Raw genomic sequence first — 27995 nt, forward strand, 5'->3', positions numbered from 1 at the left:
AGACAGCGGCCGAAGAGGGGCAGCAGCGACCGGCCGCAGAGTGGAGCGCAGGCGTCCGCACTACCGCGTACCCCATAACAGCCCCAGGCGAAGGGCAAGCACGGCAGCCTAGCTGCGCAGGTGGGGGCTATAGCAGGTGGTAGCTACCCTGTGGGGAAGTCAGAGGCCCACGCATAGCAGCGGAGAGCGAGAGACCTGTAGCTGAGGAAGCGGACCGGGGTAAAGGATCCAGTCTGAGAGTCAGACACAGTGGGAACCCCGATGCACCATCTTACGCGGTAAGCCGGGAGAGCGGAAATGCAGAGGTGGGGGACAGAAGCCAATAGCCCCTGGTAACAACACAGTGATTAGGAGCAGAGCAAGGACACAACGGTAACACGCCTGAGGGCAGAGGGACTCCAAAAGAATTAAAAAGCAATAAGCTTAGAATACGGAACGCTGCAGAAGTGTATCAAAACACCACATCACAGCGAGGAAAGGAGCTGCTTATAAAAAGGGAGCCTGGCACAGTTAGTTACTCAGAGCTGCTAAAGATCCCAAGCCTCCACGCCAACTCCAGGCAGTGCACAGTGTATGTTGACTGCCAGCCAGGAAGGATAAACCCTCAGGCACAAAGGAGGCGCAGGCCAAAAGGTACCCTTCACAGTTCCAGAGCTCAACAAGGTGATGGATTCAGGCAATGGGAATGGTTGGCTTCCCCCAACAAGAGGCGTGGCAAACACATCACTATAACAGGATCCACTCCAAAATGAAACCCAGCATCAGACGGCACGTGTGACAATAACCAATAAGCGGGGCCAAGGGATTGAGAAAGGGGAGGGAAGAGACGACAAGGAGGGAAGAAACGTGAGAACTCGGACAGAGATGGGGACGACCCTTCCTGGAATATTACTCGGGACACAGATATGTCCCGGCGGAGGGCGAGGTGGAGTAAAAATGTTACCCAAAGCCCCCAGAGGAGCTCAGGAAAGGTTCTGGGGGACCTTGAACTCAGGGGGCAATCGGGGGGTGGAGGGGAGGAGGGGAAAGAAGAGTACAGTTGGATTTTTGGTAACTAGGAATGTTTTGAGATATGGTCTGCAAGACGAGGGGATCTGCAGGTTAATAACAGGAGGAATAAATGATTTGGTATTCCCTAATTTTTTATTTACGGGGGGGTCAAATCTGTTGGAAGGGAAAATCTAAGGAAGAAAGTAAATGCATTACAGATTGATTACCCCTCTCTAGAGGTCCTGTGTATGACACAGGGTAGGGTGAAGGGCACCTGCTTATACAATTAGCAGAGTTAACACCTTAACGGGGACAGTTATTTAGACTGAGTGCAATTTTGCAGACATAAATCTCTAATGGTTTTTCATAAAAACATATTTTAAAAGAATAGATATTTTATTCCCATGATCATCAATCATAACATTCAACTAACATACACCTGGTACAAAAACAGGGTTCTATAGCTTAAATGTTCTTCCAGTATAACAGTTATTATGGATATGCATACATGACATAGGAAAAAGGACATCGGAAAAGTATTTAGTTTTCCTTTCTTGGTCGACATATGTTTCGGTCCTTGATGGTGTACCACCTTTGTCAGCGTTGGTCAGTGAGATAAATGTTGGGCCATCTTCAGGACATTCATTGTTTCTAGAAGATCAGTTTCATTCCCCATTAATCTAGATCTAAAAACATAAATATACATATATTATTATATCAAAGAGATTGTGCTCCCCAATTTGACTTATTGAAAGGTGATGGCTGGTCTCTGCTATCTTAGACTATAGCACTGCACCCACCTGTGGTCCATTAACTGTAATTTTGAGGTCTGAGATTGGACTACCAAATGTTTTTGTTGCGTTGGTTCATCTTAATCAAAAAAAGAAGAAGAGGAAGGACTTACAGTGAGGGCACTTGTATAGTTTTCTCTTCTAAGCCAGTCGCAATCTAATGGAGGATATGGCTAGTAAAAGCATCAGTCCAATAGGGATTTCTTTATTGATGCCTGTTAAAAAGGTGGAAATGCTGGTTTAGTAAGTGTGTATATTGCATTAGTTAAATGCAGCTATTAAGTACAGCTTAGAAAACTAAACTCAAGCGGCATTCATCTGCTTCTCTCTTTAAAATTAATATTGGTCAATCAAAGAGAAGGTATACAATGTCATTCACCTTTTTTATTTTGTATTACATGTGCTACACATTTAATGTTCTAAACTCACTTAAGAGACACAAAATGTGCCAGCGCTCAGTGAAAGTGCCAAGGTTTGCAAAACGCCATGGTGACAACAAACTTCGAACGAGTCAGCTCGGCGTTATCTAATCTTAGAAGAGTGTTCCTACTATACTGTATGAAAGAAAGATTATTTTGCTGAAGACTCCCATTATTAAGTGCTCTATAACGCGTTGTTTTTGGAATGGAGGACGCCATACAGAGCTCACCTTTTTGGCACTAGTTTCTTCGTTTATTTCCTGCTCGAAACTCGCTGGCGGCGGACCGTGTTTACTCTCGTTCGTTCTAACAACGGCTCGAACTCGGCAGAGGTTTCTTTTTAAGGGTCACATGATTCTCGCTACCATCAAGTGACACATACCGTTCCAAACCTTTTAGAATTATGATATAGTGTTTATATGTCCGTTGACTGCCTTTGCTCGAAACCCTAATGCACTTTGGTGGTATTTTGCCCATTTGAAATTAGAAAGTCGACACGAAAAAATATACAATATTGTTGGTGCTGCTCGCACATTGTCATATTGTACCCAGTCATCCGTGTTAAACAATCATATGGGGACACAGACAGTGATGCGTTATTTAATTTCAAAGGCCATATATTAGGGCATAATTGCAGGACTTACAGACCTCAAGACTTTCTATTTCAAGGGTGAAACCCAAGGAGGGATTATTCCCAATTATACTCTCAATACAGAAAAATTACCGTATTTTAGGTAATAGTCACGCATTATTTGATTGTACCCAAATTGGACAATGTTACCATGTTTATTATCCTCGTCCCTGGCACAATTTCTGAGGGATAGGTTCCTTGGGGCAGCATATTATACGTGTTGTTCACACTTTAATTATGCCAGAAAAAAAACCATAATGCCTAGTGATATGAATATATTATCGGTATTACTGCGTGTGTTTTCAATTATCAGGTCAAAAAGCATGTGGTGGGCGCTCATAATGAGGGGAGAGAACCATTTCCCCATTTTTTTTAAAAAAGGTCTCTCTTAAAGAGAAATAAAAAAAAATAATATTTAAGAGTGTCAGGTGGTTGTATACTGTACATTGAGGGTTCACTGTTGGTACTGACATTAAATGAATGCACTCCATTCTACAGCAATATTGAGCCCATGTTTCATTGTGTCAAGATTGTAAATCCATTTTCGCTCACATCTAGTAAGCATCAAGTCTCTATGTCCCCCTCTTGGGGATGGCTTGATTACCTGGATTACACACCACAGTAGATCAGTGCATTTGTGTTGTTTCGTTATATAGTGAGCCACTAGAGGTTTGTTCTCGATTTTATTGCGAATACAAGACTTGTGTTCACAAATCCTTTGGCGTACCTGCCGTTTGGTCGTCCCTATGTAGACAAGTTCGCAAGGGCATTTTATAGCATAGACAACCCATTCGGTGAGGCAATTGGTAAAGACCGTAAATTGGACTACTGTATTCCACCGGGGGTAGGCCCCACAGGAGTGTTTGTGATGTTTTAACTATCGGATTATTGGGATAAGTGTGTACTTGCGTTGTCTTTTAAAGGCAAAACGGGGCACTGATGGATTAAAGTCCTCCGTTTTATTCATATGCCAGTGTTTTTTAATGATTTTTCTGAGATGGCTACTGATCGGACTATATGTACTCAGACAAGTTATTTTCTCCTCTGTGTGACAATGTGTGGGTTCCAAACAAGAGATTCTATTAGTGTGCAATGCATTTTTTTAATGCACTTTGGACAGTGGTTTTAGGGTACCCTCTGTCTTTTGACACAGTCAAACATGGGCTCAATATTGCTGTAGAATGGAGTGCATTCATTTAATGTCAGTACCAACAGTGAACCCTCTGAATGTACAGTATACAACCACCTGACACTCTTAAATATTTTTTTATTTCTCTTTAAGAGAGACCTTTTTAAAAAAAATGGGGAAATGGTTCTCTCCCCTCATTATGAGCCCCCAGCACATGGTTTTTGACCTGATAATTGAAAACACACGCAGTAACACCGATAATATATTCATATCACTAGGCATTATGGGTTTTTTCTGGCATAATTAAAGTGTGAACAACATGTATAATATGCTGCCCCAAGGAACCTATCCCTGAGAAATTGTGCCAGGGACGAGGATAATAAACATGGTAACATTGTCCAATTTGGGTACAATCAAATAATGCGTGACTATTACCTAAAACACTGTAATTTGTCCGTATTGAGAGTATAATTGGGAATAAGCCCTCCTTGGGTTTCACCCTTGAAATAGAAAGTCTTGAGGTCTGTAAGTCTTGCAATTATGCCCTATTATGTGGCCTTTGAAATTAAATACAGCATCACTGTCTGTGTCCCCAGATGATTGTTCAACACGGATGACTGGGTACAATCTGACAATGTGCGAGCAGCACCAACAATATTGTATATTTTTTCATGTTGACTTTCTAATTTCAAATGGGCAAAATACCACCAAAGTGCATTAGGGTTTCGAGCAAAGGCAGTCAACAAACATCTAAACACTATATCATAATTCTAAAAAGTTTGGAACGGTATGTGTCACTTGGTGGTAGCGAGAATCATGTGACCCTTAAAAAGAAACCTCTGCCGAGTTCGAGCCGTTGTTAGAACGAACGAGAGTAAACACGGTCCGCCGGCAGCGAATTTCGAGCAGAAAATAAACAAAGAAACTAGTCCCAAAAAGGTGAGCTCTGTATGGCGTCCTACATTCCAAAAACAACGCATTATAGAACGCTTGATAATGGGAGTCTTCAGCAAAATAATCTTTCTTTCATACAGTAGAGAAGGAACACTAAGATTAGATAACGCCGAACTGGCTCGTTCGAAGTTTGTTGTCACCATGGCGTTTTGCAAACCTTGGCACTTTCACCGAGCGCTGGCACATTTTGTGTCTCTTAAGTGAGTTTAGAACATTAAATGTGTAGCACATGCAATACAAAATAAAAAAAGTGAATGACATTGTATACCTTCTCTATGATTGACCAATATTAATTTTAAAGAGAGAAGCAGATGAATGCCGCTTGAGTTTAGTTTTCTAAGCTGTACTTAATAGCTGCATTTAACTAATGCAATATACACATTTACTAAACCAGCATTTCCGCCTTTTTAACAGGCATCAATAAAGAAATCCCTATTGGACTGATGCTTTTACTAGCCATATCCTCCATTAGATTGCGACTGGCTTAGAAGAGAAAACTATACAAGTGCCCTCACTAAGTCCTTCCTCCTCTTCTTTTTTTGATTAAGATGAACCAACGCAACAAAAACATTTTTTGAAATCATCAATATATGACTTATAAGACGACACATTTGTTTTCCTCATTATATGTAGGATATTGGACACTGGACGATTCTCCACTAGTACACCTAGCAGTCCTAGTGTAGATGTCCAAATTTTAGCTAATGGACGACCGTCTACCTCGACAAGATTAAGTCTGGCCTTGAAGACACAATTATATACGTGCTCCTTCCGTAAGTTCTTTACAATTAAGATGAATTAATTCATATGTAATTATATATAGAACACTTACTAGTCCAAAACTCTTTTTCCTTATTTGTGCAGGAAATTGGACACTGGATGTCAAACTATTGCCTGACCCGGTAGTCCAATCTCAGACGTCCAAATTACAGTTTATGGACCACAGATGGGTGCAGTGCTATAGTCTTAGATAGCAGAGACTAGCCATCACCTTTCAATAAGTCAAATTGGGGAGCACAATCTCTTTGGTATAATAATATATGTATATTTATGTTTTTAGATCTAGATTAATGGGGAACGAAACTGATCTTCTAGAAATAACGAATGTCCTGAAGATGGCCCAACATTTATCTCACTGACCATCGCTGACAAAGGTGGTACACCATCAAGGACCGAAACATGTCAACCAAGAAAGGAAAACTAAATACTTTTTCCTATGTCATGTATGCATATCCATAATAACTGTTATGCTGGAAGAAAATGTAAGCTATAGAACCCCGTTTTTGTACCAGATGTATGTTAGTTGAATGGTATGATTGATGATCATGTGAATAAAATGTCTATTCTTTTAAAATATGTTTTTATGAAAAACCATTAACGAGATTTATGTCTGCAAAATTGCACTCAGTCTAAATAACTGTCCCCGTTAAGGTGTTAACTCTGCTAATCATATAAGCAGGTGCCCTTCACCCTACCCTGTGTCATACACAGGACCTCTAGAGAGGGGTAGTCAATCTGTAATGCATTTACTTTCTAATAACAGGAGGAGGCATAGCCGAAATCAGGGACACCCCAAACAGGGGATATGGCTGAGCTGACAATCGTAACACTCAATGTACAGGGCCTCAATTCGCAAGTAAAGCCCTGATCAATCCGGACGAGGCTGCTAGATCTGCAAGCGTCAATTGTTTTCCTGCAGGAAAAACACCTTCTCCCTACAGATGAGAAAAGAATGACCCATAGAGCGTTCCCCAAACAATATTATGCCTCAGGAGGGAAAAAAACCAAGGGGGTGGCCATACATCTAGGGGCCAAGGCGTTATTCAAGAAACACTCCATGGATCGGGAGTGCCCGTATCTCCTCCTGAGAGGCACGTTGGGAGAACAAAAATACACATGAATAGCTTTATACACCCCAAACGAAAAATAAGACCGATACCTAGGGGAAATTCTAAAGAATCTGGGGGGCTGCTGCGAGGGTCACAGTGATTGGCGCAGACTTTAACTGTGTCATGGATTCCCGCCATGGACAAAATGCTGCCGCCGAGCGCGGCAGATGGGAGGAATAGGCAGGCGCTGGGGAAATTCTTTAGGGACTTGGAAGTGGTTGAAACGTGGAAATTCTTCCATAAGCAAGTGAAAGAATTCACCCACTATTCAGCAGCTCACAAAGGATATTCGAGAATCGATATGATACTGGTCTCAGCCAACTTGATCCCCCAGGTGTACAAGTAGAAATAGGAGCTAGATAACTCTCCAATCATGTTCCAGTTCTAGTACAGACTGAGACAGTTAATGGCGCCCATGAGGTCCGCAGAAACTGGAGATTGAACAAAATGATATTAAGAGACCTGGCACTTATGTCGCACATGGAAAAGGTAATTAATAACCACTTTCAGGAAAATGACAACGGGGAAACAAAACTTGGGAGTAATTTGGGACGCAGGGAAGGCTGTGGTTTGGGGGGAACTAATATCACAAACCACAGCACACATGCGGGATAGGGTGCTATTTAAAGAAAAACTTGAAGTAGAGCTACTGGAAGCTGAAACCCAACATAAGACTAGGCAAACCCATAAATCGCTACGAACAGCCCGGAAAGCAAGGGCTCTGCTAGAAACACACGTAGCAGACCGCACTGCGCAATCATTACTGAACACCAAGCAAGACATATGTTCAGGGAGGGAAGGCCAATAAATTCCTGGCGGCCAAACTATATAAGCAAAGATCCCAAAACTATATTGTACAGCTTAAAGATGAGACAGGGGAGCTATGCACATCAGAGGAGGGAAACCTGAATATAATGTAAAGATTTCATCATGGGCTTCTGAAACAAGAAAACCTCCACCCACAAGCACAAATAAATTACATGGGGAAATTACCCTAACCCAGATTTCAGAGGACGAAAATAGTCTACTGCAGGCACCCTTAACAGCACAAGAAGTAAGCAACGCTATAACAGGCATACCCCCTAACAAAATCCCGGGACCAGATAGACTAGGGAACGGGTATTACAAAACATTCCATAATCAACTACTTGCCCCACTAATAAAATTGTCTAACCACATTAGAGACAGTGGTACGGTTATACTCGACATGGGAAACTCACTTACAGTCCTACTACTTAAACCAGGTAAGGACCCTACAGACTGCACGAGCTACCGGACGATTTCAGTGCTTAACACGGATGCCAAACTGTATGCCAAAATCCTTGAAAAAAGACTGTCGAAGGTACTACCCAAAATAATCCACGCTGACCAAGCAGGGTTTATAATAGGGAGACATACGCAAGACATTAGGTGGGCGGTGGATACAATAGACCTGGGAACTAGGACGGGACAGAGGTTTTCCATAGCTGCTTTAGACGTACAACTGGCCTTCGACAATACAGACTAGACGTATCTGAAGCTGGTCCTGCAGAAATTTGGATGCGACCCCACCTTCATTAAGATGGTTCAAGCGAACTTTCAACTCCCGAAAACGACCTTCATGGGAGAGCCACGGTTAAAATAAAAATACGCAGGGGCACGCGCCAGGGGTGACCACTCTCCTCCCCCTAATATTTCCTATGGCAATGGAACCTATCGCCAAAATAATAAGGCAGGACAAAGGTGTTTGGGGTGACCTTTGGAGAGAGCACACAAAATAGCACTATATTCTGATGACAATGCTTTTCCCTAACAATTCAATAAGCACAGTACCAAAAGTGCTTGACAGGTTACAAGAATTTGCTAAGATCTCAGGGTTCACCATCAACTTCTCTAAATCTAGGGCCCTAAACATCACGGAAGGAGAGGGGGTGATTAATACACTGAGATCACTGAGATCACTATACCGGCTGATTTGGGAAAGCGAGACAACTGAATACCTAGGGATTCACCTAGCAAAAGATTTCTAAAGGGCTATATAACACCCAACTGCGGGAGGATCTGCATAGGTGGGACGCCCAAGAACTCTCCTGGTTCGCAACCATTGCAGCCTTTAAAATGACCCTGCTACCCCACCTGATATGCGAGGTAAGTTCCATCCCAGTAGATATCCCTCCAATATAGGTAAGGCGATACAGAAAGAGCTTACAGCCTTTGTGTGGCATCAGAAAAAACCTAGAATACAAAAGAGTATCTTGACGAGATCACCAATCCTGAGGGTCTGGGGGTACCTGATGTCGAGAGGTACATCCTAGCTGCTCAAATCACACCTATGTTGAAGTGGATGGGGGAGGACACAAAGCGGGTGAACGGGAATCGAACAAGGGAGGGGGGGGGGTCACAACCCCACTGGGAACGCTACATGCATTGCGAGTAAGAGCTAAAAGGAGCAGAAGGCCACCTGCTAGAAGCGACCAAAGTGTCAGTGAGGGGATGGGACAGAGCGCTGAGGAGGCACAGCATCACAGCAGGTCTAGGACCCTTCACACAATTGGCACATAATCAGGACTTTACCCTGGGTAAGCAGACACGATTTTGGGATTATTGGTGACAGGCACAAACAATTCACCTAAAGGAATTTTTTCGAAGGGGAAAACTTGTTACTATTCGAGTAATGCAAGCAGAAGTTCGGCGTAGGGGAAAAAGAAAGATATACATATATACATATCAGGCATTGGATAACACAAAGGGAGGTTAAGAGGGAGGCCACTAGGACCCCGATAGGGTTAGAGCTAAACTACAGGAGGGTAAGGTAACAGGGGCAATATCGAGACTGTACAGGCTGCTGGATAAGGCACAAGTGGGGGACAACCTTTCATACATGGACAATTGGGCAAGGACCTGCGGACACTTATTACGGAGGAAGAATGGGCTCAAATTTGGAGGAGAGCACAGAAAACTTCCAGATGCACAGCCATCAGAGAAACGGCATACAAAATATGTTTTAGGTGGTACCTAACCCCCTACGGGGAAAAGCTGTTTAAATGTTATAAGCAATGTTGGATTAAGGTATGCAAATATGCAGTCGGCAACCTAAGCACAAACATGTAAAATTGACTAAAGTAAACTGTCTATGTAACACTAAGTAAGGCATCGATCTCGCGGATGCTACGTGATGATGACTGTGATTTAATAAAGTTTTGAGAAAATAAATGCAAAGATAGTGGTAGTCACCCAGTATACGTACTTCGGTATGATTATTGATATTGAACCCCACACTTAGTGAAAGCCCATTTACTGACCTTGGAGAGAAAACTAATCACGGCTATATCACAGACAAAATGTATCCTTGCCAAATACGATACATTTTCCTTAAGCCATGCTATGACCTATTATAATCAAAAAGTCACTTCTGTACTATTGTACGGTATGGACAGGAGACATTTTACCTGAAGCATTCTTCCATAAGATGGAGGGGAAATATTGGAGACAAGTTCTAAAATGACCTCAGTGTATACCTGTCACTTGGCTTAGATATGAATTAGGGTTGATTTCTCTAAATTGATCATTCCGATGGCACCTCTGTGCTTTACTTAGAAAATGCCTTCTGGCAGTAAATTCAGGCATGTTATTAAAAACATTGTCTAATTATATATTCTTATCCGACCAAAGCTTTGTAAAGCAATGGAAAATGAGTATTTACTACATTTTGGCCAGTGCTGATGTAACCATTGATGTACTTGTCTCAAATCCTGATAGAGCCAACATGAAAATATTTCTGGTGGAATGGATCGAAACGCAGAGACTATGCCTTCGATATAAGGATTTTATAGAAAATCCTTTGGAGAAAAAAAATTCAGTCATGGAACCATATCTGCTTAAGCATCCCTCACCAATGTATAGGTCAGCACTGTTGCGTTTAAGATTCAATCAATGGCCTACAAGAGACCTAATGGCTAATCGCAAAATGATCAGCGAAAATGAACAAGTTACTTACCCATGGTAACGTTCTTTCGACTGGATGTTCGTCCCACGTATTCCTTATCTTTGATATTCCCATATCCAGCTTGGTGCTTTGGAAAAACAATTTCCAGTAGAGGGCGCTGCGCATCGATGTCTGTCGAGTCGATGTCCCTCGGAGGCTTCCGTCTCAACGACATCATCACGGGTGTAAGTAGTTGCGCGCAGCGTCCGTTGCTCAGTTCTGTTTTGAAGTGTTCGGCATTGTCCAGGATGAGACGGTTACTAACCTTGAGAGAGCGCAGACTGCAATTACAAGGGAAGTTTTACTGCGGGGAAGGATGGAAGGGATGATAAGGAATACGTGGGAGTAACATCTAATCGAAAGAAGGTTACCATGGGTAAGTAACTTGTTCTTCAAATGGATTCTGTCCTCCCACGTATCCCTTATCTTTGATAGACTCCCAAAGCAGTAATGTATATAGGAGGAGGGATTCAAAATGTATTGTTTAAGTATGCACAGAATGCAATACTACCCTCCCGAATTTAGTTTCTTGGCTAGTGGAGGAATCCAAGCTATAGAACCTTGTAAAGGTGTGTGCAGACAACCATGTGGCAGCTGCACAAATGTCTTTTACTGGAACTCCACTTTGAAGAGCTGACGAAGCTGCGATACCCCTGGATGAATGAGCCCTCAGATTTTCTAGAGGGTCTTTACCTGCCAATTTGTAACATTCTACTATAGTTAGAATGATCCATCTAGAAATGGTTTGCTTGGTGATGGCTCGGCCTAGGTTATGCCCTGTATATCCCACAAATAATTGGTCAGTTTGTCTTAGTTTTGCTAGTCTGCTAATATTGAAAGTAAGCACGCTTTGGGTCAAGTCTGTGCAGCCTTTCTTCCTCTTTCCCCAGATGAGGAGGAGGGTAAAAGGAAGGCCAGGTTATTCTTTGGGTGATATGAAATTCCGAAACAACCTTTGGGTGGAAATGAGTTCACTTTCAGAACAACTTTCTACTTACGAAAGACAGTGTGAGGAGGTTTGCAGGATAAGGCCTGTAACTCACTCACCCTTCTGGCAGAAGTTATTGTCACCAAAAAGACAGTTTTTAGGGTAAGAAATGGCAACGGGCATGAATGAAGGGGTTCAAAAGGAGTACCCATTAGAAATTTGAAGACTAAATTTAGGTCCCACAGAGAAACCTGAAAAGGAGTTGGGGGGGAAAACACTGTTCAACCCCTTCAAAAATTGAATTACCGAGGGCATTTTAAAATATGAGGGTTCCTTAGCTGTGCGCTTGAAGATGGACAGCACTGCTAGGTAACCCTTAATTGTGCTGACCTGGAGCCCTAGATTTGTTATGTGCAAAAGGAAAGATAACACCATAGGTGTATTACATGAAAAAGGGTCAACATTCTTGTCCCTACACCAGCTGCAGAACTTGTTCCGACGGCAGCAGTATAAGGATTTGGTTGCTGGTCTTCTGGACAAAAGCAACATTTCCATTATGTCATCCGGGAGGTCCCAATCTTTGTACCTCAGCCTTTCAGAAACCATGCTTGAAGGCTAAGAGTCCCAATATCCGTATGGAGAACCTGACCCCCTCTTGCGAGAGTAGATCCTCTCTTTATGGAAGACCAATTGGAGGACAGATGGACATGTCTAGAAGGTCCGGGTACCACGTTCTCCTGGCCCAATCCAGGGCAATTAGGATCATGGTTTTCCTGAACCTCTTTAACCTCCTTATTACATGAGGAATGACGGGGACTGGAGAAAACGTATAGGAGTGGAAATTCCCAGACCACCACAAACGCGTCCCCTAGAGCTCCTCCCGGGATAAATTCCCTGGAGCAGTACAGCTCGCACTTCCTGTTAGGCATTCGTTGTGAACAGATCCACTTGAGGGGTTCCCCAAAGGGTGAAGATCTCCTGAAGGACTTCCTGAGCTAGTTCCCACTCGTGGGAGACTGCACTCTGCCTGCTCAGAGCGTCCGCTGTCGTGTTCTTCTCTCCGGCTAGGTACACTGCCGATAGAGAGACTCCTTTTATTGCCCAAAACCAGAGCTGCATTGCCTCTCAGCACAGTGGGATTGACCCTACACCACCTCTCTTGTTGAGGAAGTACATGGCCACCTGGTTGTCTGTCATTATCAGGACATTCTTTCCCTGTAAAGACAGCAGGAAAGCCTTCAGCGCTAGTCTGATTGCTCTCAGCTCTAAAAGGTTGATATGTAGCTTGGACTCCGATGGGAGACCAACGACCGCTGATGGTGAAATCGCTGGTATAGCTCCCCACCCCATGAGTGAGGCGTCCATCACTACTGTTATCCCTAGCCATGGTTGACAAAAAGGTTCTCCTTTCAAGATGTTTTCCCCGATAAGCCCACCACTGAAGGTCCAGTAAGGCTCTGTTCGGAATTTGAAGGAGATCTGACATCTTTCCTGAGGACTGTGACTACTGGGTCTTGAGAGCCCACTGGAAAGATCTCATTCTGAGACGGGCCTGAGGCACTAAAAAGATGCAGGATGCCATCAGGTCGAGCAACCTCAGAAAATCGAAAGCTTGAAGATATTGGGAATTTCGTCACCATCTGAACAATGCTTTAAGCCCTCTCCTCTGGTGGCGAGGCTTTTCCCAGGGATGTGTCCAGGACTGCTCTGATAAACTGGAGTCTTTGTGATGGGATCATTTGGGACTTTTTGAAGTTGAGGGAGAAGCCCAGCCTGTGGAGGAAGTGGCAAACATAGTTTAGATGATCCAGAGCTTGCTCTGGGGAACCAGCCCTGATCAACCATTCGGTCTAGGTAGGTGTAGACGTGAATCCGCCTTCTCCTGAGACTCGCTGCCACAACCGCCATTAGCTCTGTGAAAACCCTTGGGCGGAGGTTAGCCCAAATGGCAGAACCCAAAACGGATAGTGAGAGTTGCCAATGGCGAACCGCAGGTACTTTCTGTGCTTGAGATGTATTGGCACATGAAAGTAAGCATCCTGAAGGTTCAGGGATACCAACCAATCCTGAAGTTGGAGGGCCTGAAGGATCTGATAAAGTGTAACTATCTTGAACTTATCTTTCCTGAGGAACTTGTTCAATTCTCGCAAGTCCAAGATGGGTCTCATTCCCCTGTCCTTTTTCGGAATTAGAAAATATAGGGCGTACCAACCCTTGTCCCTCTCCGCTGCAGGTAACGCAACTTCTCCAAACTGTCATCAGCTTTCTTGCCAAATAGATGATTGGCGTCAAAGAGCATATTTAGAAGTCTGGACTGTAGGTCAGGAGCAAATCCAGACTTCCACAACCACGCAAATCTGAGGACTGTCGTACTAGCCGCCATGGCTCTGCTGATGCAGTCAACAGAGTTGAGACCTGTCTGGAGGGACTCACACATCGCGTCCTTTCAGTCCTTGACAATGTTCAAAAACAGTCTCTCTCCTCCCCTTCAGGGAGACGGTCAGCCACCACTGAAACACACTTCCAAAGGGTGTGGCTAAATCTTGCCATCGTGCATGTGGCATTAGCAGACTTTAAAGGCCATGCTGCATGCCGAGAAAACTTTCTTGGCCATGGCATCAAACTTATTATCATCACAGTCCTGCGGGATTGTAGCGTATACAATCTGTTTTCCTGAAAATGTTGCAGCTTGCACAACTAGGCTTTCTAGGGTCGGGTGTTTTGACAAATATAGGGGATCTGCAGCTGATGCCCTATATTTTCCTGTCAGTCTTTTGCTGACTGCAGGGATCACCTCCGGCGTTTCCCAGTTTGCAGACACCTTCTTTTGTAAGGCCTTGCGAAAAGGGACGATAGGATCTTCTTGTGTTCCCTTATCAAGTATGTCTCTTGTGGTCCCTTATCAAGTATGTCAGTATGGTCATCTTGCTCGTATACAGGTGTGGGCCTAGACCACCCCATATATTCCATCACCCTATTCATAAGTGTCCTGTAATTCCTGTCTGCATGATCCCCTGGTTCCGGCCTACTGAAATCAACCTCTGGGGAAGTATCAATCCCACTTGCTTCCTGTAAGGAGTCTTGCAGGTCTTTCAATCTAACCTCTTCTGAGATCAGTTTGTCAGGTATGGGAGGCCTCCCACACTGCAGACCAAAGGGTCTTTCTGCATCAGAATCCTCTCCCTCCTCATAAATAGAGGATAAGGTTTTGAAGTAATCTGAACGGGACAGAGGTATGTAGCTCTTTTCCAATGAAGAAGGGGCAATAGCAGTCACTACAGGTGGAGAAATACTAGTAATCGTCGATGTAGATGTCATTTGCCTTGATGGATTTGTGATTGGCTTCAAGGTCACAGATAGAAACGACTCACAGACGTCTTCGATTACGTCGTTGAGGGTATTGAACAGACTAGCATTGAGGTGGTCAACGTTCTAGGCATTGATGGCCTCTCCTTCGACGGAGTCTCCGAAGGCGATGATGATGCAGTCTTCGGCTTTGACATCCGAGTCAATAGTGACAATGTCTTGTACATCACCACAGCTTTTTCTCGACTTAAGGGTGTTTCACGCTCTTGAGGAGTTTGTTTTGCCGAGGTGGAAGACTCACTGGTTTTATGTCTACCAGGTTGTTCTCCTGGGGTATCGCCTCTAGGTGTCTCTGAGAGGGCAAGGCCGCGTTCTCAAACACCTTTAGCATTTTTTTACGGAAATCCTCCCACTGAGCCATGGAACTGTGATTGGTGGGACATGTAACTCTCTGCAGTGAACTGGAGGATGAGGTGGAAGACGATCTATGATGCCTTTTCTTACTATGCCTCGAAGCGGATGAATGGTGCGATCCGCTCAGAGATAGTGAATGGGAGTGTTTTTTTACGTCGAGGAGACGACGGTCTCGACTCATCTGATGTGCATTTGCTAGGGGTAATGGTTACCTCTCTCCAACTTCACTCTGCGCTCTCTTAAGGCATTCGCCGCCATCGACAAACACTCTTCACATTCTGAACATGGTTGCTCTGCCCAAAGGCACCACAGACAGACCCTGTGTGGGTCTCTCAAGGACATCTTTGCCCCACAATCTCAGCATTTTTTAAAGCCAGATGCGGCGTAGATGGAGCCGATTAAGAGGCCATCTCGATTGAAGGGTTGAAGGATTTTGCACAAGAAAAACTCAAAGTGCTTCGATTTCTTGACAGAACCGAGCGTTACGTTCCCGAAGCTCATGAAGCGTAGAAAAACGGAGCAACGGACGCTGCGCTCGACTACTAATACCTGTGATGAAGTTGTGGTCGAGACGGAAGCCTCCGAGGGACATCGACTTGACAGACATCGACGCGCAGCACCCTCTACTGGAAAAGAAATTCCGAAACAGGAAGCTGGATATGGGAATATCAAAGCTAAGGAATACGTGGGAGGACACAATCCATTCTAAATCAATATTTGTCGCTATTGCCATAAAAATGATCACAAAGAGACTCTATGACACCTAATAATGCAGTCTCCTGCACTCTCTCTTGAAAGAAAAAAGTACTTTTCCAAACATTTTAACTATCTTGGAGAGCTTGAAGTAAATGTCAGATGGCAACTTATTCTTTCCACTCCATGCACTAGCATCTGAATTGCCCCTGTGAATTACTTAAATGCGCTATCTTTGAATTAATAGCCCAGAGTTGACATCTGGCTATTTGTAACTGGTTATTATAGATCAACTCGCAGAATCAAGTTGTAACTCGATACCATTGCTTAATTCGGTGACATGGATCTTATACTCAAACTGTTTTCATGTGAACTAACATGTTTGATCTCTAATGTACTATGATCATGCAATTAAGTACTGTATATATGAACCGTGTATGTTATTTGGATTACGTTGCTATTTACGAATTGAGATGATCATTATCAAATATGTTAGATTCTATAAGCAAAGCCAGCATAAAACTTAAGCTTGAAGATCAATGTATTTAACTCCATTCTATCACATCATGACAGTTAACACAATTATTGTTATTCGGATTATCATCAAACTATTTTAACTTGTAATTGTATTTTGCAATCATTGTATAAAGTTCTTTATTGTCAAGTGGATTTTTAATATGTTTTAATTATGTAAATTCTATTGAAAAATTGATATAATCATCTATATCAATAAAAAAAATAAAAAGAAAATATAAGAGTACTTGTTAACAAACTCATACTCTTCCTCGTCCTGGTACCTTGTGACACTAGCGCGATTCTGGCACTGAAAGTGAACATTACCCAATGTTCGTTACAGCAGACATAGGACCAGGGATGAGGATTGTCTCTTTGGCATTTCGGAGTTGCTTTTGAACTTGAAGTACCAAATATTTTGTATGGTAGCACTAAAGTTTGGAAAGGCCAGGGGAAGAGGATTGTCCCACCTGACATTACCTACTTCAACCGATAGTGACTAAACCATACTTTGAATTCATGGAATTTTCTTCATTTTGAGCTTTTCATTAACAGAACTTTGTGGGAAAGAATGGCAGAAGGCTGCAGAGGAGCAGCCAAGTACATTTTATTTTCCCCCTTTTATAGTAGATTTTCAAGCATAGAGTGTGAGGGTCAGATTAGGGTTTTGACACACGACAGTGTACTTAAATTTTGGGACATCCAAACAAGCACGGGTCCACTAGATAGTTTGGTTGAGGTAGGGAAACCCTCAAAGTTAGGGCTAGTGAGGTGGTTTCCCAACCCCTTTATTATTTAAATAAAAGTATTTGCGACAAAGTCAAACTGTTTCCGACTCCTAACTCTGACCACCTCACAATACACATTCACTGTAATGGAGCCTTGTGCTTTTATCAGCATGACAAATCATTTAGAATGAAAAAGATCGGCTTGCCATAACTTTATGAGGGACCCAAAATCAAACGATCAAATAGGGTCATTTGCTGGCAGGAGAATATTAACCAACATTGGGGATCATTATAAGTTTGCCGGTATCCTGGTGGTATATCTGTCTACCAGATTACGAGTGCCAGGTGACTGTTCAACTCCGGGCGTTTCTGATATTATTGGTGCATTTTAATACCAGCTATTTTTGTCAGTAAGGTGGCAGAATGACCTCCAACTTTTAGGTGGAGGTCATTCCGCCGCCTCACCAGCAAACTCGTAGTTAGCTGGTGCGGAAACATGCCGGTATACGTAATTCCGGCACGTTCATTCTGCACCAGCCTACTTGTAATGAGGCCCATTTTCTTGGCCCAAATGATTGAGGTTTTTCCAGAAGTGCATCCTATACACAATCCTACCAGCATGACAGGGAATTCTGTGCTCTTGAAAACCTAACAAACACCACCACACAAAGTAGGTGTCTAAACAATTGCATCCTAGGTAGTAAAGTAGATAAAGAGAAGGCTTTGATACTGTAGGTAAGCCAATCACTGGAATAGAGACCCATGTTTATATTCCGTTTGTTTGAATGAGTTCAGTGCCAAATAATACAAGTCTGTGTTTAGTAAAACGAAATAACATAGTGGAATACTGTTTGGCATGTCTAAGTGGGCAGGACTAGTAAACTGATCCGACAAAAAATGATGAATACAAACAAATGCAAAATACGCTCAGTACTGTAGAGGGGTAACAATAATACTGATGATGAGGCGGGAACCCTGGTCCTGAGTTCAGTGAGTGGTTTACCAAGTGGACGGAGGTGTACACCAGGATTGAAACCTAATTCATTGTTTAGTTTTGCATGCACGCACTCAAACCAGTGGCAGGTGGTGAACTTGTCATCGAACTGTCCGGCTGTCATACCGCTGACAATAATAAGCTTGCTTGCATCTACAGCTCCATCGAAGCCTGGATGATGACAAATTGGCTTTGCCTCAACGGAAGCAAGAATGAGCTCATGATCTTTAGATCACAACAGGCAATAGCTAAGCTAGACACAGAATACACCACCTTTAAGAACAAAGACACAAATGTAAGGGTCTCTGATAAGGTCAAGACACTAGGTGTCTACCTGCAAGCATCCTTAGGAGCGGAAGCACACGCAACATCTGAAGCACAATTGCTGATACCACCAAAAACTGCTCAGCCGCATCAGACCTTTACTAAGTAAACAAAAGAGAACCATTATCGCCAAAGCCACAATCTTATCCAGACTGGACTACAGGAATGCACTACCTATTGGGGCCAATAAAAAAATCTTGTTTTGCTATAGATCTAGACCACAGGCTGTGAAGAACACAGACCACAATTCCTGTTCCTGATAAAGCCTGTTATACTCGGAGCTATCTACATTGAAACAGGGGGAAACACTATTGTGTTGACTCTTTGTGTATATTTGTTCCACCACACCCACCAGGCATGACATGTTTAATTCAATATTGTTCTAAAATACCTCCCTTGAAATGTTTTTGTTGGCTATGTTATCCTGTGTAATACTTAACTTCTATCTTGTGTTGAAAGTTGTTTTGTTATAAACCCTATCAAATTGTCAGTGTGTTCTGCTGTGTAACCTGGTTCGCCCTGATCCATTGTTTTATACATGCCATAAAACAGTTTAATGATGCTAGTTCCCACACTACAGGTTATCAGTGCCACTGTAAAAGACTTTCAAGAGCTTTTTCCCATGCTATGGGGTGGATTCTCAGAGTGGCGTAGGTAAAAAAAAAAATGCTCAGAACAAGCATTTTCCTTTTCACTTGCGCCACACTTTAAAAATTGTGCAGGTCACCTCATGTACAATGGTGACATGCACATTTCGTGGGGGCTGTGCAGAAGCACAGCACTCTTGCACATACTAATGTATGACAGGTTCCCATCACCAACTTGGGTGCTGGGAGCTTGTGTCAATGTGACAGGCATTTAAAGAGCTTGTCATTGTGAAATGTACATTTTATTTTTAAAAAAGCATGTCATGTCTATACCTGTTTGGAGGATAGAAAAGAAAGTGAGACAGCAGCAATTTATACAGCTGCTGTCTCACTTAAAGAAAAATGCATAACAGGGTCAGAAATTACCCTGTCATACTTTACATCCCCCCTCTGCCCCTGTTTCAAACAGGCACAGAGGAATGTGCCTCATACGACAGGGTCAGGGGCTTAACCCTATCAGGGGGGGAACAGGGAAACCGCACGACCTACCAGGCCATTTGCCAGAGCCAATCCCACCCAAGAGGTAGGGCGAGGGAGTTGGGTGGGGCCCAGTCCTGGAACGCCCTACAAGTACCTTGCCTGTTTCTGGAACCACTGTCCATCACCCAATGCCTTGCACACTCAATTCTGGCCTGGTTTCTTTGTGTCAATTTGAGGACTTCAAGAACCCTATGCACTGCAGTATGGGGATAGCCCAGGGGACTGTGGAAGTACACTGATGGAAACAATACAGATTCTGACACTCTGGCGCTGTCCATCAAAGATGAGTGGAACATTACTTATCGCAGCTGAGTGCAAGTAGGTCACTGAACTGACACCCAACAAAGACTGTTGCTCAAACTGCTGCGATCTAAAAAAAAAAGGGGGCAGAGCTAAGAGGGGTTTATGCAGTGGTACATGCGGATGACCCAACTCTGCAGAAAGGACAAGTTTAAATTCGGCCAGAATCAGGAGGAATACAGACCCAAAGGAGTGAAGGGCAGAAGTAAGAAGTGACGATTATAAAAAACTGGTAGATGCCAGACAGTGCAAAAGGTGTTTGGGTGAGATCAAACGGTGTGGAGGTGGCTCAAGAGTGCAGGTGAAGGATAGAAGGTAGTGCAGAGTGCTGAAGCGTCTGTGGAGAAAACGGATAGGAGTGCAGGTGAGACTGTGTGACAAAGTGGTACCAAGTGGAAAGAGTGTAGCTGTGATTGTTAGAGTATATGTGAGAGTTAGTGTTAGGTGAGAAGGCTGAAAGAGGTAGCAGTGTATAGAGGGCAAATAGGTAGTATTGAGAGAGATGGAGAGAGGGCATAGAGGTAGAGAGGGTGAGAGAAGAGGAGGAGTTGAAAAGCAGAAGGGTGGATGTTGGAGGGAGTAGTAGCAGGAGGGAAGCAATAGGGATAGAAAGGAGTGTGAGAAGATCAGAGGGACTGGAGAGGAGACTAAGGTGGGAGGAGACCAAGTGAGAGAGGAAGAGAGGAGAGGGAGCGTGAAGACTGAAAGGAGTAGGAGCTGAGAAGAGACGACAGGAGAGAGAAAGGGGAAATGAGAGGCAGTGGGGAGGAAGGAGGCATAAGACCAGGGAAAGGAGTGAAAGGGGAGTGAGAGCAAGAAAGGGGGAATGTTTGAAAAACTTAAAGGTATCAGTTTGAACACATTCTTGTGGGAGATCCATAGGAGGGAACCCTTAGGAAGCACCAGAGGGTGTCAGTTAAAAAAGACCTTGGTCATTAGGATCTCCCATGATAAAGAGGATCAATTAGACAGTAGGGGTTACTGATTTCTAGAATGCACGCAAACCTTTGGTGCTAGAGAAGCGTGGGTTAAGGTGGAGGGAGCCACAGGAGGCTTAGTCGAACTAATCTATAATCCAAAAATCCTCAATGTCCATTCTTTGCAATTGTCAAAATAAAAACCCTTGCACCATTTGTCGAATTCATGAATGTCTTAAGGCCATTTGTGACACTCATTACTGAGCATTTCAAAGTAGATAAAATTTGTGAATTTGGGATGCATATTGAAATGCCCACAAATGCCCTCCTTATGTTGCTTAGTTGCGCATATGGGGTGGTAAAGGGCATCTGAATGTGTGCATCAATGATGAGCATATTCAGATGCCTTTGAAAATAGGGCAAAACGTTTGAAGCAGAAGTGATGAGATTTACTCGCTGATCTTGTCACTTGCGCCAAAAATGTTTTGCGAATCTGGCCCTATGTGTCATGATTGCCAATGTAAGACACTTTGTGGTGTCCGCACTACACATCATCATTGGCATTGTTATTTATGTTGATTTATAGTGCACCCCTGCAATTTGCATGATGTCCAGGCGCTCTGTAAAATGCTTTCATCATGTGGGTGCCCACAGTACAATGTCACCATATCCACAGTACAAGGCTTTCATGATGCTGGTGTCAATAGTACAAGTCTTCATTGTCACTGTTCAATGCTTTGCTAATGGTTGTAGCCACACTATATGTAATCACTGCCACTTTGATTCATGTTCACGACACTGGTGCCCCTGATATATGTCAATATACTCACTTTCAATAATGTTCCTCACACTGGTGTATCCAACTTATATGAGCATTGTTACATTAATCGACATTCATGATGTTTGTGCCCCCAATACATGTCAGCAGTGCCACTTGAAATCACTTTCATCACAGTGGTGCCCATAATATATGTCTGCATTGCCACGTAATTAATCAGCCTTGCCCCCGTACACACCACAACACACACGCACACTTACACACATTCACACCCTCTCATACACAGGGGCACAGACACGCTCACAGGCACTTAACTAAAGGTTCTGCCTGTTAACACTGCTGCTAAGTCTCCAGGATCCTGCCACATTGGATCTACACCAGGAACAAGGAATTATGGGGAGTCAAGTTTCATAGCCCCGTTCATACAGATATTCCCCATCTCCAGGGCTCGGATAAACAAAAATGCCTGAGGTCTCCAGTATGGCCACACTGAGAAAAGGGCACACAGAAGCATTAAAACATATATGCACACAGGATTGCCCAATGTAACATATAATCTAAGGGAATTGCCAAAAAACATTTCATAAACATTTAAATTAACTGTGCATGCAAACATTTATGCGAAAACAATTCCCATGCCAATGTTTGGCTGAAATCAATTCTCTTTGATATACAATAAAGTCAGTCCAAACTCATGGATCTCTCATTTCAGTATTACCTGCTGAATAGCTGCAAGACTTTGTAACGGAGTGCAACCTATGTGAGGTGGTTGAACAGCAGCTGACTGCAACATTATATGCTGTTGTTGTGCCGCATACATCTGCTGTAGGTACTGAGCAGCCGAGTTGGATGGCCGATGCAATGCTTGCTGGATTACCTAAGTAAAGCATTAAAATAAATGACGTTAACAATTTCTTCTCTTCATCATCAAAGCCAACAATTAATGATAAATCGTCAATCCATGTAAACATGCATTGCCACTGAATGCCTTCCTCCCGAAGTTATATGGTATGAACAAATAGTGTACATTATCAAGTGATTCAGATTAACAACCATTAGGATACAGGACTCAACTGCATCTTCGATTACTTAAATTGCAATGCCTCTGTCTGCACACCATTCGGCTGGAATGACGGAGAGGGCTATCAAAGAGCCTGTCTGTACTCTAGAGCTCTTGCCACATGTACCAATACTAGCCTTTCAACTACCTCATATTGACTGCTGAGGAGCCAAAAGGGGACAGGAGGTAGGAACTCTTCTTCCCACCATAATGTATCAAACCTGAGAGAAGTATAATAGGAAAGAAAGGGGTAGGGGGAGTTGTGTAACTCCCTCATTCTCTTGACATGCTGAGACGAAATGCATGGCTCAGTCAGCATCCCTGGAACTCAGGACATTTGAGAACCATTAAAGATTTTTTTTACCAGGGAAGAGATGAGGGGTGCAGAACAGGATCTGAATCAGAAGACTGTGCAGCAACCCTTGCACATGACTGCGCCCTCGGACCATCAAGCCCGTGACCACTGCACATGTTGGCCACTTGCATATGAATACAGCACCTCTGAACCTCTTGCATGTAATAGCTAGATCCCTCGCTCAGTGACATATCATATTATGCTGACACCCATGGCGTATGATGGATGCACCGTTCATCAACTGGCATACGAGTACATCATTGTCACATTAAATATATTTTTGTATAGCACTGACCATCATGAGGCTGCATAAAAGTGTTAAGGGGAACAGGAGAAGGGACAAAAGAAGGGAGAAGGGTGGAGTGAGGCTGGTGGAAAGAAACCGATAGTGAAAGACAATAGAAAAGCTAGGCAACCCTGGTCTATAGGGCTGCATCTCTTTCTCTGACCGATGATGGCAGATGTTCCCATGATATTACTGGCAGAATGCAGGAAAAATAATTAGCCTCCACTGATGACAGTACAACTCATATTACTGTCAGTTTATCCTCCCCTAGCATCAATGTGTAGCACCTTAATTTTGCTAGCAAGACAAAATCACATTTAGAAGTCCCCTGGTACATAATGGGGGAAACCAAATACATATAATTCTAACTAAAATACTGTTAAATCTGCCTCAGTGAGATGCGTTACATTTTTTTCACATATTAAATGTTTCTTTCATTCATGTTCATTGTGGCTATTACTGTGTGGCCATCAGGGTCAAAGGCTGTGTGTAGTCAATTCCTCAGATTTTATTTGGATCAATTTAATGTTCACCATCTCCGAGTTTGGTGATATTACTTAATTTAATATCATAGCAGTAGGAAAGACCACAATACTTCATCAAACTCAAAAAGCGGCAAGTGTCCCTGCTCCCATCGCTGTAAGCCAAATCCCATTAAAGGTCTACCTCTTCCCCGACCCATGCCTTTTTTAGCCTATGTGCCACCACAAATATGGTCCTTCCAGAGAAAAGCCTTATGCAGAGTTCCATCATACTGTGGGTATTGCAACAAAGTCCCCAGTCTGACATTTGGGTTGAGAGTTGAGGAAAGCCCTGGGCCTGACTGCTGCTGTCAGTTAAGTGCTGCTGTGCCCGGTGGCAGAGTATGTTGAAACACCTGACTGGGCCCACTACACCCCAAAAGTGTGTCAGGGGCTTCTCATCTGATTCCTAAAAGTATGCCTGTCGCTCAACGAGGGACCCCCCAACCTGGTGAGACATAATAGCCGCGGGAAACCCCCAAAGCTGTAAACCAGGTCTGGAACTCAATGATAACTATCCTGAAACATTATTTTCCCGGAGGGTGTTCTGCCCCTAGTTATAAGCTCAGCAGTGGCAATAAGTGAACTTAACAGCATTACGCCAAGTGAGTTCAACAGTTTTGGAATATTGAGGCAGACAATCTCTCTGATACAGTATAGATACAGGAGTACTCGGGTACATCACAGCACGTGACCATCATGCACGACCGCGCCACGGAGAAAAGCCGCAGGTGGAAGCAGACCAAGGAGTTCAGTGGTACTGGAAGCAGGAGCTCCGCTAAAGGTCTTGGGCTTTTGGAAAAGCAATATGGTGCCCACCCTTAAAGGTCTGCCTTGAGCAAAAAATGGAGTCTGTGCCTGGACAGCAGCAGGGAAGTCAGAACATTTCAAATCCACCAATATGAAATTGAGACCAAAATAAACAAGGCACACAGTTAAGCACTGGTGATTTCTGGTGGATGGGGCCTAACCATTATAAAAAGAAAAAAGGCCAGAGAAGGAGAGGCACTTGAAACCTTTATTGGAGAACTGGAGAAAGGTGAGGAAGGCTGTAGGGAAAGTCAAAGAGGAGGGATAGAGAGGAAAAAGGGAGAGTGATAAGGCTGGGTGGGAAAGCACCTGGAGAAGGTTGAACGAGGTGGAAAAGAGAAGTGCAGCAGGAAGACCAAAGAAGGAGAATGCTACAATTAAAGGTAAGGAGGTGGCAATGAACCAGAAAGTGGGAAACAACACTAGGAGATGAGGGAACAGAGAGGAGGTGATTTCAAGGGGGAAGAAAAAAACCAAGGATAAGAGGGAAGACCAGGTTGTGTTTAGAAGACATACAGAATGGGACAGAGAGAGAATAATAAAAAAAAAGAGAAGCTTGAAGAACAGGAAGGGAGAGACGGGTACAGACAGCTTACAACTGAAACGTGCGAGTGGGGAATGGGGTGAAGGCAAGAGCATGTTGCGAAGCCTCGAGGATGTAGAAAGGAGGTAAAAAGGAGAGAGAGAGAAAGAAGGAGAGAGTCTAGGACTGACAGTACAAATACCCTTAGGCGTGAAATTGTCACAACAATTCACATAGGCTGGCAAGCAGGGAAGAAAGTGCAGCATCAAACATAACCCACAAGACAACTCAAGTGGCCCCATCCTTGGTGGCAAATCTCGGTACTGGCCTGGAAACATTCTGCCATGGGGCAGGCATAAAATGCAAGCACACCCAGGCCCAGCGACAACAAGAGGAAGAGTTTCCCACAAACCAGGATGAGAAGAATCTGACAGCAAGAAAGAAGTGCAGGCCACATAAATTCTCTGCACTCAGAATGACAGACAGTTCCAGAAAGGAGTACCGCATTGGAAGACTACGCTGCAACAGGTGACTTTCATCTGTCCAGAGAATTTTGGGAGTTTACTGAAAATGTTTAGTTTTGCCCATCCCCAGAGACTTTATTGAAAACTACAGAGAAGATGTCCTGTGTTTAGGTTCCTTTACCGTTAGTAAATCGCGATGGAGAGGAGAAGGATATTAAGTTGACTGGGGCCCAGATTCTACGAACCAGGAGAATCCACCATAGGGCTGCAAGAAGCACCAATTGGTGGGTGATCTGAACGAAGAGGCCGATTTGTGTTTTCAGTTAAGATTACTGCAAAATAAATACTGCGTCAATCCAGTGAAGCATCTGCATATTGTTGCTCCTCGCCGGCTAAGTAGAATCAACAGCCCAGACATTGGGATCAACACTCCTCAGGCTTGGTCAGACTGGCTCACTGGTTCTGATCTCCTGCATTTCTGGGGAACCACCAGTTTCCTTTTGCAAAGTCCAACAGGCACGAGTAGTTCTACCATTAATGAAGACCAGAGCACAACATCCAGTACCACCAGTTCAGAAGACCTGCTGCAATCTCCCAGCAGTATGTGGAGAATAACTAGGAAAGACTTGGCATGAGGGCTCCACGTTGGGAGGACACAAGTAAGACCTGCTGGGATTCAAATGTAGTAGGGTTCAGCTTCCTAGCAACCTTCCAGAACAGATGCTGACCCTGCTTCTTGCATCAATTTCACCTCAGGCATCATGGGTCAGTGGGACTTTTTAGCCAATAAGAAACACCTTTAAGTAGTTTTAACCCCTACTGATGAGACTTCGACCTTCTATATCATTGTTGCAAGTTGCCAATGAAAGTGTGACTGGGGTAGAGTAAGAACAACAAATTACTGTGGCCCAAATGGAGCCTTAGGCGGCTTTTCACCCAACCTAGGAACCCTTGGAAGACACAATGGGAGTCAGTGGAGATGGGAGCAAAAGGAGAATAGGCCATTCTGGAGAATATTCTCAACAAATTGGTGGAGGAACTAGAAAAATGCTAGCAGTCAACCTGTCTTGTCCTATTTCTCTCTGTGGCAGTTCACAATGAATTATGCACAGCAACAATCCTGAAGATTTATTTCAACAAGTAGGAGAAAGAATTTGGGTGAAATACATTGCTTGCAGATCACTCTTCAGAAGGGACTCAGCCTTCCAGCTGTAAAACCTCCTATAAAGTCCTGCAAGATGCAATCCTGGAATGGCTAGGGTACAACAAGTAGTATCAACCCCAGCGGCTTTAAGAAGCATGTTGTCTTCCTCAGGCGATACCATGGCAGATGGGGTACCAGATTTCATTCAAGCTGGATAGGTGGCTTGGGAAGCTGACTGGAGGAGTTTGTGACATTCATACATTTGAACGAACAGTGTCCCATTTAGCAAGACCCCCAACCTACCAATGAAATAACACAAACCACCACTGGTAATTAGTGAGACCAACAGTGGAGGCCAGTAGAGACAGAGACCCTATCCACTTCTACCTCGGCACAATCCAGTCTAGAGAACATTACTCCATAAGCATACTCAGAAACTGCGTACATGGCATAATTTATATCAGAGTCCCTTAATTCAAACATACAGACCACCCGTACCAAGAAACTAACACTTGCAGTTCCAGAGCGACCCCTAAGTGTTATATGTGCAAGAACTTTGGCCATGTGACTAAAACCTGTCCCAATCATCCACTGCCCGAGCTGATGGATATTAGTTTTTGTATGCCAGCAGTGCTCTCAAGTGAAAAATAAACTTGGTGGTTAAACCCCGATTCCCACGAAGACGCAGGTAACACTGAAGATAAATACATTTTAGCCCACGGGCAGTGTGATGGGAAATATTAGTTGCACTTAGAGCAGGAAGTACATTTTGTCGTGGCACTACAGTGTTTGGAAAGCCAGCAAAGCGCAGTATCACAAAAGAATACTTCCTGGGAAACTTGTCCCAATGAAATGCGTCCCTGGAGATCAAGAAGTATATTCCAAGGCCTAGCACCATTCCCAAAAAGGAAAAACAGTTCAATGAAGATGTGGCAGTTGTGGCTTGACTGCCTGAAGTGGTCATTATCGAAACAAACTTGCTCCTCCCTAGTCTTCTGACTTCCCTGCAGCATGGCGGTCCGGTTTCATCCTCATCCTGTCCA

At 43.7% G+C, this 27995-nt stretch overlaps 1 protein-coding gene across 7 annotated transcripts in view; it reads right to left on the bottom strand.

Moving 5' to 3' along the window:
- PHC3 (polyhomeotic homolog 3) overlaps nt 1-27995 on the bottom strand; it is a 1926480-nt gene that overhangs the window by 1684141 nt on the left and 214344 nt on the right. For all 7 annotated transcript variants that reach the window (XM_069618558.1, XM_069618559.1, XM_069618556.1 and 4 more), the window contains exon 3: nt 22508-22666. In XM_069618558.1, coding sequence (XP_069474659.1) covers nt 22508-22666 — 159 coding nt within the window. The remainder of the gene's footprint in view (nt 1-22507; nt 22667-27995) is intronic.

Source organism: Ambystoma mexicanum, chromosome 10, assembly GCF_040938575.1.
Source record: "Ambystoma mexicanum isolate Mex_15411 chromosome 10, UKY_AmexF1_1, whole genome shotgun sequence".
Lineage (NCBI taxonomy): Eukaryota > Metazoa > Chordata > Amphibia > Caudata > Ambystomatidae > Ambystoma > Ambystoma mexicanum.